This window comes from Hylaeus volcanicus, chromosome 7, assembly GCF_026283585.1.
Source record: "Hylaeus volcanicus isolate JK05 chromosome 7, UHH_iyHylVolc1.0_haploid, whole genome shotgun sequence".
Taxonomy (NCBI): Eukaryota; Metazoa; Arthropoda; class Insecta; order Hymenoptera; family Colletidae; genus Hylaeus; species Hylaeus volcanicus.
The window spans coordinates 15,190,016-15,208,609 of record NC_071982.1 but is presented as its reverse complement, the minus strand read 5'-3'; the positions used below and the strand labels follow the sequence as shown (position 1 = coordinate 15,208,609).

General features: G+C 42.7%; 1 protein-coding gene across 1 annotated transcript in view; it reads right to left on the bottom strand.

Moving 5' to 3' along the window:
- The window catches only part of LOC128879647 (netrin-3-like), a 78,238-nt gene extending 60,240 nt beyond the window's left edge, over window positions 1-17,998 (bottom strand). The window contains exon 1 of the mRNA XM_054128980.1: window positions 15,546-17,998. Coding sequence (XP_053984955.1) covers window positions 15,546-16,872 — 1,327 coding nt within the window. The 5' untranslated portion in view covers window positions 16,873-17,998. The remainder of the gene's footprint in view (window positions 1-15,545) is intronic.
- Between the last annotated feature and the right edge of the window lie 596 nt (window positions 17,999-18,594).

Below are 18,594 nucleotides of genomic sequence, written 5' to 3'. Positions count from 1 at the left end.
AGTCTATTTATTTTCTGTCTGTTGCTTAAAAAGGTTTGGACGGCGAGCTGGATGATTAATCAGGGGAGCTGTCTAGTTGTTGGTTATGTATTTTATAAACTATGTAAACAATTACATGATATTTAAAATTCTACTTGACGACCTATAACTTAACATTGTGTTCTCCTAAGACAGTTGACGAACACGCCATGGATGAATTGCAACAACAACAAAAATACGATCGACTCTTTTTTACATGTATGGACATTAACCGATTTTCGTGGTCGTTTTGTAGTTTATCTCCGAATGGTGTACCAAGGTGCGGGTTGGTTTACACAGGCAGCTACCATTGTCGATTCCTCTTCTCTAATGGTGGCTATGTGATTAAGCGCTCAATCTACGCGAGACAATACGACGTCCCACCCGGCCAATTTATCGAACACCCACGAGGATACTTCCACGTGGACGTGACTCGTGTAAAGAGAAGAAATAACCGAAGGTCGGACGGGTCATCCGAAGAAAACCTCTTACCTCCCTGTGAGGATCTTTTCGAACCAACTTTCGAGGTTCGACCAAATTTGGTCGGGTTTAATCATACCTAACGACGCAGCCTTGCGCCTCGTTAGACTTTCGTTACTTCCTTATACAGGATGAGGGCATTTAAAATAACCCACCTGAATGATTACCTTACTTTTAGTAAGTAGACATCAGAAGAAAAAAAACTCGAGTGCAAAGTGTTCAAAAACAACATTAACCTATGGATAAGCCTAATATCGTATAGTTGGTGCACTCGAATCCGAACTCTGTTGCGTTATATTCCGGACGCATCTGGCTAGAAGTTCTTGCGCCCCTTTCGGTTCGCGTACCGGCCACTTGATTAAAAGTTGCCTCTCGCGATTCGCCTCGCGAAAGAAGTCGAGCGAGGGTTACTCAAACGGCAACTCCCGACCTATTCAGACCGCTAATAGCCCAAACCGAATCCAGCACGGTGGCTGAGTGTTTCCTCTGTCTAAACGAAGGAGAATAAAACCGCGTCACGTATACAACGCCGCCGCGGATCGCCCTCACGTACCACGGACTTTCGAAGAAATACCGAGACTGGAAATTTTATTGGCGTCGGGAAGAAGAGGGAGAGATCCGACTGCAGATCTAACACGGACCTAACCTAGGAACGATGTCGGGAAACTAAACTTTCTTGAGGGCGAATCGAACTAACGGACGCTTTGCAACGAATAACAATTCTGGAGGAACGGTTTGGAGAGCCAGAAAAATTCAATCTATCTATACGTACCTTGACAATACTGAAAAAAAAAAAAATTCGAATGTTTTTTTAATCGCATTGCATAGCCAATCGAAAACTGATCAACATTTGTTTAAAATATCTTTTTGTCAGATTATCGCGAGTACTTGAAAAACCGTGGAAAGTGTTACGCGGGACACCCTGTACATTCTAGTCTTGGTTCAAGCACCAAAGCGGGATATAAAATTGGAGAAATATGATCGTTCTCGATCCAGGAAATTCTACAAGCGATAGAAACGTTTAGATAACTCAATTGAGCCTAATAGAACGGTATCTTTTCAAGCAATTCGAGTATTCGAGGTCCAATGAATTCCTTCCAATGAATCCAGGCATAAAGAATTCCAGACGCATTTCGCGGTAGCGTTCCCGATGCCATTCACCGAAGCAGCCTACTTCGCGAGAGACGATGACCATAAAACGATCATTGATTTCGTTTCGTTCGGTTGCCAAACGCAGCCACGTTATCTTGCCAAGAATTCGAAACTAGCGTGCGATATTACGCGGAACTGGTGGTAACGTGGAACGTTACTCTGCGTGTGATAGCAATGGTTACATCGTTCATGAAAGAAACGAGTGAAATATCTTGGAAATGCTTATATGCAATATTTTTATTCGGTGTTTCTTCTCAGGAAAAAAAGAAAGAATAATTGGCGCCTGCAAAGGGTTTTCCTATTAAACACGTCAAATTCACTTCCCAATCGGGTACCTCACGTAATCCAGCCCGCGTGGGAGGTTGTCGACAGTCAAGAATGGCATGCAAGCTGGAATCAAAGATCGTAAATAGCGATTTATTCAGGCGAGTGAAGCAAACAAATTCGATGACACTCCTACGAGCGCGAGATCGTGCAGCTTTCTAAGCTGGGAAGCTTTATCTAAATCGTCGGGACGGTATCGGATGGTCCGTTGTCTTCCGATCGATTCACCTGGAACGCAGCTAGCGATTTCGATAGTCGCCAGCTGTGGATGCGCGCTGTAATCTTGGCTGCAAACGATGCTGCGCGGATGATAAGGATAGGATAAGGCCACATTTTTTTTTTTTATTTTAAAGGAATTATAAAATCTCGGCTTTTTGCGCGATAGTAATCCGAGTACCGTTCGAGCCGGGAAGATTAACCATTGCAACGCTGAATACTCCGACAAAACGATCCGCGTGATTCGACGCGAATGTTCGTTATTTTATTGAAAACATCCAAGTTAATATACAGAATTGATTTCTGATAGGGTTGTCCGGAAAGTCGATGACGATTTTTGGTAGGTGGTACAGGTCTGAATATATCGAAGTGATTGAAAACAAATAACATCTATACATCCCTTAAAAGGTGGAAAGATTGTGGAACAAAATGGCACCTATGTAATTCAATAAATATATATTAAAATTCAAACGTGTTTTTCAAGTTTTCTTAGAAATTGGCACGAACCTTCCGGACAACCTAATATTAAATCTACTGGTATCATGTCAATAGGAAAGAAAAAATAGAACGGTTGAAGTTTTATCCATAATTTTCAGGCTTCCGAAGTGTGGCGCCCCCCTCAAGGGGTTAAAATTCCTACAGGATAGCTAAGACTGACGTGCATAGTCTGAGATTCTCACAAAATTCTCCCTGATTACATGTGTGTCGATCTCCGCGCTCGAGCAGTGTTATTATGGTCACGGGTGCGAGCAAATAATTGCGAGGGGAAAAAACCAAGCAGAAAATTGGTGTATGTATAACCGTAATAACCGCACCGAGAGTTCCAGCGCAATTCTGCCGGAACACACGGATCGCGACGGTGTAGTTTCCTCGAACGTGTGCTATCCTCGTCGTTGGATATGTCGGACGTCCGCGATAATAACGTGCCAACATTTGCTCTCCTTCGGATTTCCACCGACCTCTTACTGGATCGTTTCGTTTTGTAACGAATTTCGAGGTTGAATACAAGAGAAGTCTTCCTTACTTCGGATAGATGAGAAATTCTAAAGAATTCTAGTGGAAATTGAAATTCTGCAGAATTCCAGTGAAAATTGAAATGTAAAAATGACCGTATGTACCTTAAAACGTACCCGAAGTATTTCCAAAGTTGTACACAAATTGCAAAAATTCTTTCTCTATAACAAAAAAATCGCAAAAGTTATTTAATGCGATACTTGAACTCTTAACGTGGTTTCTCTCCCTAGACAACGTCACCTTCGAGGACACTTGGAACGGTAACGAGTCCACCATGCAATAATCGACTATGCGTGCTCATCGCAATAAACTTTGACCAAAAGTCGAGGACGGTATCCCCGTCTATGGGAAGCCTGCGTGGGAGTGAACGCGTTAAATCGTAACGCGGGCAGAGGTTAGCTTCGAACCGCGGACGGTAACGTAAGAAGAGGACGAATTAAGCCACGACACGCTATTACAGGATTGCGAAACTTCTCACGCCTGGGTAAGTAGTTAAACCACGGATAATGAAATTCTCTCGGCTGGGACAAAGGTCGTTAAATGGTAGAGATAAAACGTCGATGGAGTGATGGAGAAAGGCCACCAGAGGGGAGAGAAAAAATGAACGTGCGTTAGAGAGGTTAAGAAAGACGGAGAGAAGAGAGGAGAGCGAAGAGTAAAGAAGAGAAAGAGAGGGCGAACGAGGCGAGGCGAAGCGAGGCGAAGCGACAGAAAAGCCAAGACGCGGTGACGAGACAAGTTCCATCGTTCCATCGAGCGGTTTCTAAAAGGCGCTGGCAAGGCGAGGCCATTTAAGGGAATCGTGGCCAAAGGTGCCGGTGACCTCGTTGATCCTCCAACTGGTTCCGAACGTATCCGCGGAGGATCTTTTGTCGTTTTGCGGTTTGCAAATCGCGCGGACGACAAAGGGTAACGCGGAGACCGAGGAGGAAACGAGAGCTCGGCCTGTCTTGGTCGATAAGCGGGACGGGAGACAGTTTAAGGTGCGCAAAAATAAAGAACAGAAGCGGAGCAAGAAGCTGCGAGTGGCCAGACAAGGAGAAAAGAGAAAGAGTAAATCGGTGGACGGCGAGTAGTGCGCATGCGTGCGCGCGAGTATGCGGTCGCCGTTTATTTCGGGACGAGCGCGAACGCTCCGTCCTCCCCGAACACGAACGGCGAAGCAACACCGTCTCGTTATTGTTGTTATTGTCGTTGACTCGGTACCGTCCTGGCTGCGCCAACCAACTTTAACGGGAAACGCACTGCCAAACGTGCGGGAAATCTCCCTCTTTGGGACGAGTCGCGTCGGGTTTTGCTTCATCAAGCAAAGGGCTGCTCACTCAATGCTTATTTAGATAGGAACAACGTTAAAGTATAAAGATAACAGTTTCTAGAGTTTCATAGTCATATCAAAAACCTCTGCATACCAAATTTTATCGAAATCCAGGTACTTTTCTCATTTTGGTCCGCCATCTTGGATCCGCCATTTTGAATTTGTAAATTCTAATATCAGATTTGAAATCAGCGCACTTAAAAACCTCCGCATACCAAGTTTCATCCAAATCCAGACACTTCTCCCATTTTGGCCCGCCATCTTGGATCCGCCATCTTGGATCCGCCATATTGAATTCCTAAATTTTAATATCAGGTTTGGAATCAGCGCACTCAAAACCACCCGCATACCAAGTTTCATCCAAATCCAGACACTTTTCCTATTTTGGTCCGCCATATTGGATCCGTTGTTTCGAATTTCGAAATTTCGAGTTCAGGTTTCGAATCAACGACCTGAAAATTCCTTGTATATTTCCCTTTTCATATTTTTGTCTAACGATATTTTACTAACAATATCTCTTTATATTATTTTATAATTTCTTGCACACTAAAATTGTGCACTGTATGCATTATGTCGATATTTAATATATTTTTGCATTTCTGCATATTTTCATAGATATCCCAATATTCTCATTCGCTATAAACGCATAAACGTGGACTACATATCAAATCTACCTCATAAAACTTATAAAGGATATTTCTTTAGCACTTCAACATCAAGAAAGTTTATTTAAAGTTGCCTGAAAATCGTTCCACGATATTCCCTCGGTGATAAAAGTTGAAAGAAAAAGGAGTGCAAATTTATGCGTACAAGTTTATGGTTAAATGCGCTCGATTAATTACCAACATGGAGTGGTTTGCACACCGAATACACCTATCGGAAAAAAGAACGCCATTTACGGGATGACTTAATACTTTCGTATTATTGAAAAAACTGGTTATGCTGAACGTTTATGAAACATGTTTCTCTCGGCCGGGGCAACATTGCCCGCAGTTACATTTTATCGATTCATCGGTTTCGCAGGTTTCCATGTATCCGCGGACCGTTTCGTTTTATACGCGAAACATTTATAAAAATGAAAAACAACGTTCCCTGAAAACTCGCTGTCGCGTACCAGCGTAAATATTTCAATTTGTCCGCGCAACAACAAATGGCGCCCGCATGGTATATGCGTGGCGTTCGAACGGTTCCTGAAAACATTCGTTTTAAAGGAAAATAAAGTCACCCTTGTCGCGAAAACTTGACCAATAAAACCTGAGCGACACAGATAACAGTTTTTTTTTTTTTTTTTATACAAATAACATACATTTCCTTTCTTTAGCATTGTTTCTTTGTTTTTTGTTGGGTTTTAAAAAATTATACAAGGGAGCTTTTGTAGGAAAATGTTCTATACTTTATCATAAAATCACACGTGTAAATATAATTTAAGCAATTGAGAAGCACTCGTTATTAATATATCCAATAAAAAATAAAGAGTTACGAACGTCTGTATCTTTACAAAATTAAATTGAAAAATTTAGCCTCGTACTGGATCGAATAATCCGCGACAGCGTCGGCAGAGCGCGCGCCGTTAGGAGCGACGGAGAATCCAGGAACGAGAATACCCGCAAATCGGGGAAGCACCTGTGCGGGAAAGAAAACGTGTCCATCGAGTCGTGGAACGACACCGTGGAGACGCGCATGCGTGCCACCTCCCGTGCACGTGTGCACGTGTGCGAGTATCTCGTGCGTGCGCGAGTAGACCGTAGGGAGAGGGAGAGAGTGCTTGGTGCACTCTCGAGACACCGTGTTTCACGGCAGACCGCGTGGCAGCTCCTGGATTTATTTATACGTCTCGCGTACCTAGCTACATACGAACGAGCCGGTGCCAGTGTACGGCTGGTTCGCGCTCGGATAAACACCCCGCGCGATACGCCAACTATCGCTTGTATTTATGGACGTCCGAGCAACCTTTCGATTCGGACAACTAATGCGAGGCGAAATTTATCTTCGCCCCGAATCACCCTACACCCTCGCGACACCGCAACGGTGCATCGCTCAACGGACCTCTCGATTTCCTAAAAGGGACGATTATCGAAGTTTCGGGTGTAATCGATTATATTTAACGCGACTTATTGTCGTAAATAATTATAATTCAGATGGGAGACTTTCTTGAGAATAGCTTACTCGATATATAGACGAAAAAGCATTTTTTTTTTTGTTTGTTTTGGTTTCTTTTTGTTTTTGGTTATAGAATTTAAGTGTAAGATAAGGATAGAGTAAGGTAAGATAAAGGTAGTTTTAAGGTTAGATATAAGAAGGAAATTGTAAAAAATCTGTAAATGGGAAAAATGGAAGGAGAGCCATGCGAACCTTTTGAGGGAGCATAAATAAATATTAGGTTGTCCCAAAAGTTTCTTTCGTGATTTGCACTGAATTATTTTGTGCGGTAGTGTTTATATAAATAGACGATCTAATTTCTTAGATGCTGATGTTGTAACAGTAATGGAGCAAAATGAATCGTACACGATTCAATAATGTAACATTAGACATAAAATATTGTGTATGTATTACTTATTAATAAAACGAAAGAAACTTTTAGGACAACCTAATACATACATATATAGACGAAAATGTAAATGAAAATTGAAAAACTCCCCCATTTGCAAACAAATTGAAATTGTTCAATGTAATTCGTACGACCGCAATTATAAATTGAAATTGTGGTGTACATACGAAATTAGAAAATATTTAAACCCTGAAGTTTAATAATTAATAGGAATGAATTATTTTACGATTGTATATAGAAAAATCGCTCTCACCATTGCGCATCTAATCTTTTACAACGAACAGACATCTAACGCCTCCTGCCAAGCCCTTAACAGCCCACACGGTCTTCTACGAGTGCATCAGCAGTACACAGTGCGTAAAAGTGCGACGTGACACCATCGGAAATCGCATTATTGGCCTGCTTTTCATCGAAGGGACATAAATATGCAAATTTTTCACGGAATGAATTGCAAATGTTTTTAGTCGAGGTTTCATTAAGACATCGGATAAGGATGTGGTACCAGCGTGATGGTTGTCCTGCGCATAATGCACTCATCGCACGCAATCTACTCAACAGAGTATTTCCTGATCGCAGAACTGGACGTGCTGCAGGAGTTTGATGGCCGTTTAATAATTCTCAAACCGATATTGAGTCGTAACATGCTATCTCGCAGAGTTAAAACGACTGAAACTGAATATCTTAAAGAGTGATTCAATTACATTTGTTGTGATAACCTGCTGTGGTATTTTCTGACGTGTTAAATTCTATCGTAACATAGTATTTTTCATTATTGCCTGTTTATTATAAGTAGTATAATTTATAATTCTGGTTCAAGTAGAAACATGTGCTGACTATATTTAGTATGAGAATTTACTATTTTTAAACAAAAACGTTTATTTAGAAGGAAAGTGACAGGAACAGGTTTGTAATACAACCCCATCAAAATTCACTTTCTAAGTCGTTTCGTCTCTTCGTTGGCAACGCAGGAACAACGCCGAGACGATAATCTTGGATCGATCTCGCTTCATAATTTCTTTTTCCACGACAATCCCCGCGCGATCGCTTGCGCAACAGTTGCGCAACGACGTGCACGCGAGACTTGCTGAATTTCGAATGTCAGAGAGAGATTCATGCCGCCGCAATTTCGCTGCTGTCTGCTAAACGACAAACTGCGCGGCGTCTCTGGAATTTCCTTCTAACGCGAGGAAAAATTCAGCACGTTTTGCATAACTTCGCGGGGTAAATCTACTACGGACTGAATTGTTCTACGTATCCCGGCGTTATCTATGCACTATCCGTTATTTGCGGAGCGTAACAATAGCGCTAGATATACTAAATGAAAGGATTCGCGATACTGTTAATAATTGTGGATAGAATAAGATTCAAGCACGTATTCTCAACGATGCAACTTCTCTTGCCTCGCTTGGGAGTAAATCTTGCGCGGTGCACATGCATGCGTAGGTATGCACCGTTCACGAACATAAACGTGAAAATCGGCCCGACGGAAAGGCCTCTCGCGCGACTGATATATTTCCTTTTCTCTTGGCCACGGTTGCAAGCAGCCCTGGACACGCGCACGCTGTGCTTATTCCAAGCGCCTCCAAGTGCGAGACTATACCGTACGCGAATTTCTCGAACTGCAGTGAATTCTCAATAAACCAATATGCAAAAGCACGTGCTTTTCAAATTACATTTGGCAATCATTGCGGGTTACATTTTTGATAAGGGTTACGTTCGTTTACGTGACATTGCTGGGAGAAACTTAATTCAATTCGCAATTGTGAATTATATGTATACTGTACTTGCATAGTAATTGTATCTAAGTTTAAGTTTTGTGTAATACTGCAATGTGTACTGTTTGATGTAATTACAATGTAATTGTTAATATGTTCTGGAATGTGCATATTGCTAATAATCTCATAGGGGGTTCAATAGCGTAGTAAGTAAAAAAAATTGTGAGTTATTGTTGGGATACTTACTAAAATTCAACATGTAATTTTCCTACAAAAATAAATGTACCGAGAGTATATGTACAACGTTATATCTGTCACTGCAGTGGCAGTCACTGAAGTGCATGAGAGGACTCTTCCTGTAGTTTACTAGAGACTAAACAGATGCGCTAAAACTACCCTGTATACAGCTAGAAATTCTTTCTACGGTCTTCTTATAACGTTCATCGGTCAGTCTTGTGTAGCTCTTCGTTGAGAACAGATCACAGTGACGATTTAAAGAATAAAGCTAAAGTTAATCTATAAATTTAGTATTTTATTATTCATTTATACCCCATTTCCAATAATTATAATTGAAAATATTTATCGTCAGGTTTAAAGCCTGAGAAAAATGACAAAATTTTGACGAATAATTTTGTTGATTAGTTTACTTGGAAATAAATGTAAAGACTCCAGACTTAACGTATTAACCTTCGACTGAACTAAAATGATGTATACACAGTAGCCAACCAGAAACGAAAATCACTCGGATACCTCCGATACATTAATTTTGCCGCCGAAAAATCGTTCTCGAGATCGCTGCGAACCGACCTATAGGTGAAAAAGCGAATCAGCGTAGGAGGTAGAGAAGAAACAGTTGGCGATAGAGGGGGAAAGAGGTGAACCATTCATCTTGGAGGTCGCGACGACTCCCATTCATGCAAAACGCTTCGGCATCGCATCACGGGGAAGAATAATCGCTGCACGAGCCTCGACGGAGGACTGCGGAGGCCGGGGGAGCGAATAACATTCGCGTAGTTCCGAAACGTGTCAAGAAAAAAGAAAGAGGCACCGTCGACCGAATGCGATCCGTCATGCGAATCCCGCTCCGATTTTCTCGAAAGGGACTTCTTTACACGCGAGGGTAGTCGTCAGTCAGAACGGGCTTCGTAGAGATAAACGAACGATAGACGAATAGGGCTCGATTAACCCTTTGCATCGGGAGAATATAGAACGTGCTAACAGGAAACGTGGTGTACTAAAAATAACGGTAGCCGAGGGAGCATGGAATTTATTGTGATGGCACTGAAATGTAATCGCGTGACAATTGAATTTAATTCCAATTGGAAAATAAGAATTATAAGTGAGAATTATAACCGAGAATTATAATTGAGAATTACAATTGACACTGCCACTATTATTACACTTACACCACCGAATACTATCGAATGTAATTTGCTAGATTTTCTATTTGCAGCTTCGTCGCCGCCATTTTGTACTAAAATTATAATACAACAATTTATATTTATACTACGATATGTTTTAAATAAACCCTGGAAAAAGACATCGTATTCCTTTAGCGATACTCTCAAAATTAATTATCAAAGTTCAATAATAAGAAAAATTCGTATAATATTTTACGATGAAAAGTAATTTTTGGTAAAAACTAATACAATTATTCACGAAACAATACATTCATTATATTCGTATATTTATTATATATATATTGCTGGGGACCCTTATCGACGTCTACCAGGATGTCCAGAACGAAACACCAACTCCCTGCTTTCCCTCCCTGCCTTCCCTCTTTCACTTTCACCCTCTTTTTCAAACAGCCACGCCACTTTTTTCAGAAGGAATCAACGCAACCGCGCGAACCTTTTTTGAGAATCTCCGCCGGTAGAAGGGGTTGCGCTTTTTCACGAAACCGACGACAACCTCGTCAGACGATGATGCGAAACCAGCGGAGACCCTCGAATCGCTGCAAGAAGTGTCCAATTTAAAATGTAAATTGCGCCGGATATTTGGCGTATCGCGGCGCGCGCTGCGAAATGGCCGCGAAATTAAAATGTAATTTAATTCGAGTCCTCCCCTTCGTCCCGTCGCCGCGTTCCTCCGTTCCGCGCCTTCGTCCTCCTCGCTTTTCTTTTTTCCACCGTCGCCTTTCCTCCGCTTGCTCGGCTCAGACCGTAACGAAAAGCGTTTACCTGCGCTCCGTACGACCGTCTTTATCGATTCTTTCGACTTTCCAATGTGTATTTCGCCTCCTTTTTATAAGCGGATTTAGGAGCGTGAATTATCGTTCCCGCGTCGACTGTCGACCTTGTCGAGTCAACCGTGGGGAGGACCGTGACTCTTGACCTCTTCGTTGCGCCAAGGAAACCTCGCAGGTTACGACCCTGTTCTCGTTTGACGATCGACGATTGTTAGGTAAGACAATACCTCGATTACTGCGCTAACTTGGAACGGAAAAATCGTCCGATAATAGAGGTAAGTCATGCGTCACGAAAAAAGGTGGATCTTTGTGGAATATTTTTAATACTTTTATTGTTACTAATGCACTTGAGTTACGAAGTGAATTTATTGTAATATATCATGGATCTATGTTATTGATTCATTCTAATCGGAGATCGGAATGAGAACCGAGAAGATTGCTACTTTAATGTAACGTAATGCCTTGGAATTGAAGATGTTAAATAGTTGGTATTAAATGTATGATTGGTAATTTCTTCTTAATTATTTAACGTACATTTCCACTGCGGCACTCTGTAAATTTTCAAGGTTCCAAAGGTAAAAGGAAGGAAAACAGGACCCATAGACTTTAGAAGGTTCTTGGTGACGTGAAAGGGTCGGTTCTTGTTGCGGCTCGCCGTTAATTTGACGTGGCACGCGTACAGGCTGTTTATGGCAATGAATTATGCTCTCAAGGGTTCGTTTATACGACACGTAGTTATACGCGTAGGCACCGCGATTTTTGCTCGCGTACTTCTCTTCTTTTCCTCTTTCCTTCTCCTTTCGCTCGCCTTTGTACTCTTTAGACTTCCTCTTGGCCGTTTCTTTTTTCTTCTCGATTTTCACCTTCCCCGGGAATCTGTAGTTCAACCCCGAGGAATGTGAAAGCTCGAACACTTTTTCTTTACATTTTAGAACGCCTCTTTGGCAACTCGCTGCTCATTGTCAGACCTTTGGCGTATATTGTTACAGCAGAGTTTCTTTTACATTACCAAAAAAAAAAAAAAAACAAAGAGTAGGTACGAACTGTAAATATTTTATTTCTTTAATACTTTAATAAAACATTCGAGATTTTTCGAAATCAAGATCGAGATCGTAGAAATTCTCGTCTCGTCTCGTGCGGATCACTACATTTACCGCTTAAGGTACGTTTATATTCGACCGTTTCGATAATTAAATACGACTTAGGGAAATTACGGGCGTCGAGAGGAGCAAATCTGTATTCCCGCGTCACCGCGAGCACTCGCGAGCCATCGCCATAGCAACCGTTTAATTGGAAAAGGATCCCCGTAATAAAATCGTCGAGTGTTTCTGTCCCGCGATGCGGAGCAAAATCAACCGCGTCGTTCGCCTAATTGTTCACAGAAGGGCGCGACGAATTTCGAGCTAAGCCTCTTCATCGTTTTCTTCTTTGACTGTAATAATTTTGGCCGGGAGACCCCTTCCGATTCAATTTTTACTCGCCTGGAAGATGCTCGTCAAATATACGCGAGCACCGTCTCGCACTCGAAATCGTTTCGACGCGGACGCCACGATACTCTCGTTTCCGAAACGTTGAATGCAGGGTGTTTTCTCGATTTTGTTACGATACCATTACGTATAAAGAAATTGCCATTTGTTTATAAAGAAAAATCATACGTATTTGAATCTTCTTTCAGTCACACATCCGAGAAATGAACAAACATTTTCAAAGGCAAAACATCGAACCAATTCTATTTTGACATAACAAAATAGCAAGTACACATAGTTAATTTCTACACCTGATAATCGTCAAGTACATTTTTAATCCGATAGAAGAATGACAGTAACGAGATTTGGTGACTACTGAGTTCTGTATATATATTATATTAACTTTCCATGTTCTCGATCTGACAATGAATCTATATACAAATCTCAACCTGATCTCATTCTAATGCCTCTACAAAAAAAAAAAAAAAAAAAAAAATGAATGCCAATAAAATAATCAATTAGTCGAAATGTCGTCTGTAGAGGAACAATAAAATTGCTTGAAAATGTTTGACCTGAAGAAAGTTTAGGTGTCGAGCGACGTCAACCCGGAAGCCACGGGACGTGGAAATCCCGTATTTCCACAATGCACGTCATAAATCGCGTGCGAGGTCTGCGTCACTTAAAACGCAGAACCCTAGCATATGTTACTTAAGCGCTTAAAATGTCGCAAGGGCTGAATCGCAAGAACAAAAAGGAATATAGATGACAAACATTGAAAGGGACTCTATGTATACCGCCTGGGACACTCACGGAATGGGCACAGACGGCATATGCAATTGGAAAGAGTGAAATTTCCAGGCCTCGAGTGGCGAGTGACACCCTTTTTTTATTCCACCGATTTCTACATGCATTCTATAATATTACAGGGGAATCAAAAGTTTCTTTCCATTCTTCTTCCTTCTTTGTAAGTTCCTTTTTTTTTTTATTTTTTGTAAACACGTTTCAACGTGACTTTGTGATAATATTTAAAAATTGTCAATATCCCTGTTTCTGTGTATAGTATTTCAGAGAATAAATAGTGTAAATATTCAAGAGTTTTTAATATCTAAAAATGACCATTTTCTTCAAGAAAATGAAAACTTCGTCAACTTTTTCGATGGTAAGAAGGGTAACGAAATATTTCGTTATAAATATGTCCATAAATAAATTCGACACGTCTGTATATTTACAATGAAACGTTCATTTGGAAACATCCAACTTGTAATTCGATTTAAACAATCATCTCCGGTAGACATTGCAAGTACTAATACTTATAACTGGAGTTGTATAAAGGAAATGTTATATTCGTCAAGCTAATATAATAAGATCGAGAGTTCGTTTTCCTGTTTGGTTTGGTCGTTGGATGGCTCCGCTCCTTCATCCTGCATCCTCCATTCCCGATTCTCGAGTCTCCGTGCTTCGTTTTACTCTTGACGATCTCGTCTCTTACTCTCGTTCTCTATTTTGCCCACGCAACGACCCCCAGGGGTAGAGGCACTCCTTTCGGTTCACCCCTTAATTCGAAGCGGCGAAGCGTTGCCTCGAGACTCGTATATCGAGGATGTATGCTCAAATCAAAAACGTCGGGGCCAAACCACCCTCTAAAATCGTTTCGAATCGATAGGGGACGCCTTTTTCGCGCGGCTACCGCGGCAGACGAGGGTCTGTCGCGATTAAAAAAAAAACAAAAAAAAAACGATAAGCTTCATCGTAATTAACGCTAAACTAACCACGTTCGATTTGTAAGTTTTCAAACTTTTGTCCACAGTTCTTGTGATACGACACAAGAATTACGTACGATTGTTCCGTGTATTATCGAATTTAATATGTCCTATATCGAACGAGACTCGACGGAACTATACTGGAATTAGAAAATCTGGTTCGAAAAGAGTTAAAACGCTAGTCGTTTAATCGATCACAGTAGAAATAGACTCGAATAAAAGTAGGTAGGTTTAGTGTTGATCGTGGTGCTATCTTTGCATGTTGATACGATGCTAAAGGTTAAAAAGGGAGTCTTGTTAAGGATTACTGCTGGCTAGGTTTAACCCTTTTAGGTTGCCAACGAGGGGACGTTGTCGGTACAATAAATTCTGTGATTATTAGACTGGGAATGTTTGGATGAAATTTATAAGGGTGTGCATAAATGTAACAATATTGAAAATATCAACAATAATATATATGTTACTATAACAACTATAAATATATATTTAATATACATATACACGTTTGCGTGTGTATTTTTATAGTTGTTATAATAACATATATATTATTGTTGATATTTTCAATATTGTTACATTTATGCACACTCTTTTATATACATATATATATATATATGTTTAGAAGGTAAGACTAATATTTTCAATTAAGTTTGGATCATTTTTTTGTATCTGTAAAAATATGACTTTGCATAAACATTCGCAGCCAATCGATGAAATCTCTAAGAAAAATAAATGTGTCAAAGTGTGGTACGTAAGAAAATTCGATCGAGAATGTCAGTAGTCGCTTCGAAGTTGAAGTTTGTGAAAAATCAATCGAAATGAAACATCTATGGATTCAGCCCACGCGCTTTACAATTATGTATCGCTGAAAGAGTCGTAACGACCATAGTTTCATAAATTATTCTACAGAAAATCGTTAGGTCCGCGACCTCTATTAGGTCTACGATTGGCGGAGAAAATGCGATGAAACGCCAAGAAACACCGAAGGGAAATTCTTTCGTCAGTTTTCCTTTGTTTTATTTAGTATTATTTAGCGTTTGCGAACAATTATACTCCTATTAACCTCTAGAGTGGTGTTACCCCATAAATGCTAATAGAAAATCTAGCAAATTACATTCGATAGTATTCGGTGGTATAAGTATAATAATAGTGGCAGTATCTATTATAATTGTCAATTGTAATTCTCAATTATAATTCTCACTTTCCAATTAGAACGAAAGAAAATCCTATTCCTTTTACGACACTCCCAAAATTAATGATCAAAACTGTCCCTTTTTTTTCAACCTCTATAGTAGTGTTACGCCTGAAAAGAATCCACAAGAGAAGCTCACAAAGAACGTAAGTCTAACCTTTGCATTCGTTGGCATCTCTAGCGGTGGCCCGTGCCCAGGGTCGGTCGAAATGGAACTGTCGGCACTTCTCGCAGTCCCTGCCGGCGGTGTTGTGCCTGCACTCGCAGGCGAGCTCGCCGTCCTTGCCCGGGATGCACCTTGCCGCGTGGCCGTTGCACTTGCACCTGCCGCCGACGGCAAAATCGGAGACGGCGTAGTGATGAGCTAGCGTGCTGGTGCCGATATTGCTCGCGAAGGTGGTGGTCGTGGGGGTGGAGACAGTGACAGCGGCGAAGCTCATCTCGGCGACGTCCACCGCGTCGTTCGATTGCATCTCCTGAGGAGCGATCACCTGGTGCACGGAAGGCAACGCGGTGGCCAAGGAATCGAGCTGTCCTCGAAGGAGGTTCTTCTTGGTCCTCTCGTCGCGGTCCCTCTCGCGTTTCGCGAGTTTTTCGAGGCTCATGTCCAATCCATGATCGCGGTCGTCGTTGTTGCCGAGGGAGACTTGCTCCTGAGACGTTTGCTGGGCCACGTGGAGTCTATTGAACACGACCCTGACGTCGGTGGCGGTTATCCAGTCCTGAAGCACCGGAGAATTGTCGAAATCAGAGGCGGAAGGTCGTCCTTCGAGGGTGCTGAAGGCGATTCTCCCGACGGGCCCCAGTCCGTCGCCTCCGGTGTATCTGTGACTGTCTGTGCACCTCGCCTCCTGCTCGTTGGCCTTGGTGATGGGCGCCCTGTTCGGCCTGCCGTAGACTCTGCGGCACTGGGACGAGTAGAACTGGAACGGCTGCCACGTCTTCCCGTAGTCCATCGACTTGTAGATCGCGATGGAGTCCGGCTTGGCCGCCTTCGGGCAGAACTGCAGGCTGACGTAGGTCAGCTCGTACTTCTTCCCCAGGGACAGGGTCAAGGTCACGTTGTCAGGCGGCGCGGAGAAACTCTGCGAGGTGACCAGCGGCTCGCTCCGCCAGCAGGTCACATTGTTCGGGTTGTTCAGGTCCGTGAGGTAGCTCGCCGGAAACCGTCGCCACGGTGTGCTGTCGTCGCAAGTGTGGCACTGACCTGTCCCCGTCGTTCCTCCCTGTTGCTCCGTCACGTCGCAGTATCTAGTCGGTCCGCCACTTCCGCAAGTCGAGGACGCTTCAACAGCGGCTCCGAACGCCGCGTTCACGAAGTCGGGGATGCAACGACGAGGTCTGTCCTCGTCGTAGCAAGGGTCCGAGGGGTGCTGCTGGCTGGAGAACGTGTTCGCGTACATCTCGCTGGCCACCGTGCTCCTGCAGAGGAGCAGGAGCCCTCCTAGGAGCAGGAAGATGCCAGACGTGGATAGAATCTTCATGATTCCGATTTTTAGTAGGTTTCGACGGTTGCGATGACGGATTCGAGGCAATTGTCCGTCGATTCTTGGATATTCTCGGATATTTGGTCTCTATGTATTTAAATTTCGTGCAGGAAACCGAGGGTGAGGATTATCCAACCCTTCTTGGATATTTTGTTCTCTTTATATTCAAAACTCGACGCCTTTCGGTTTCTGTGTATTCTCTGGTCGTAGGAAATCGAGGGTGGAGGCCTCGAGCTCGATCGGAATCGATCCCTACGCTCCTCTGACGCCAGAATTCATCGGTCTCGAAGGGTCGAGGAACATTTTTCGATCGTATTCACGATTATTTACTTTCTAGCGATTGGAATTGTAGGCAAGGGTTAAGAAAGATCTCTCGGAGGAGTCCGCAGAGATCTCTGCAACGTTTCCTCGAAGACGAGCCTTGGTGCGATCGAAAAGGTCCTTCTTAACCAGCTTCTGTGTATTTCATCGAATTTCTCCAATTTTCGAGCTCTAGTAATTCACCATAATTTCATTCCGATACGTGGATTGTTCATTCCAGTTTGTTGCGCGGTGCGCGAGCACGCGGAAGCTCCATCGAGACGGAGGCCACGAGAAGAGGCGCGAGAAACACGGCGGGTACGCGAGGAGCAGACCGACACGACGAGACTTTCCCGTGGGCGGCTCGCCGCTAACTGAATCACCGTTCTTGCACAGTGTGCATCCGAACTGTTCCGAGTCCCTCTCTGGTTCGCGCTCTCCCCACCCTACAGTCTTCACTCGCTCGTCCTGAGTCTCCCTCTCTGTTCGCTTTGACCGTGGGCTCGCACCCTCTTATCCGAGAGCGATTCCTCTCGGGCCAATCCCACACCGAGACTACTCGCGTCGGGACCCCACTACTCGCGTTCCGCCACGGTGGAGGATTCAGCTGCGCCCGGAAGCGGACCGCTCCGATAGATGGAACAGTGAGTAGGATACATCCGAAGATGATCGCCGGGACTTGGAAGCTTCGTACGTTTATTTTTCAATGGGTGCAGGTACACCTTCTATAGATTTGTCGGTAAGCAAGGATTTCAGAGTAGAATCTATGGACATTTATGTCGGGTGTGCAAAATGAGGCGACGATACCTTCAAAGATGATACTATGAATACAGAAAGGATGAGATAGTTTCGCTTTGTTTATTGCTTTTCAAATTTCGAGTTCAGATTTGAAATCATCGACCCCAAAAACCCTGAGTACCAAGTCTCCTCCAAATCGGCTCACTTTTTTCGCTTTGGTCCGCCATGTTGGATTCGCCATTTTGAATTTCCAAATATCGAGTTCAGATTTGAAATCAGCTCTCCTACACACTCCTGAATACCATGTTTCATCCAAATCGGCTCACTTTTTTCATTTTTGTTCGCCATATTGGATTCGCCATATTGAATTTCCAAATATCGAGTTCAGATTTGAAATCAGCTCTCCTAAACACGCCAAAATACCATGTTTCATCCAAATCGGCTCACTTTTTTCATTTTGGTCCATCATATCCTTCGCCATTTTTAATTTCCAAGTTTTGAGTTCAGATTTGGAGTCGTCGCTTCGGTAAAAATTCTTGAAAAAGCAAAGTGGCGTAACCCGTCGAGATCGCTCGCGGTAGATTCGCGAATCGCGAGACATTCGTGTGGCACGAACTTGACGCGAATAAAAAAATGTTCGTAAAAAATTGAAGGGTGTTGAATTCTAACTAACTAACGAGA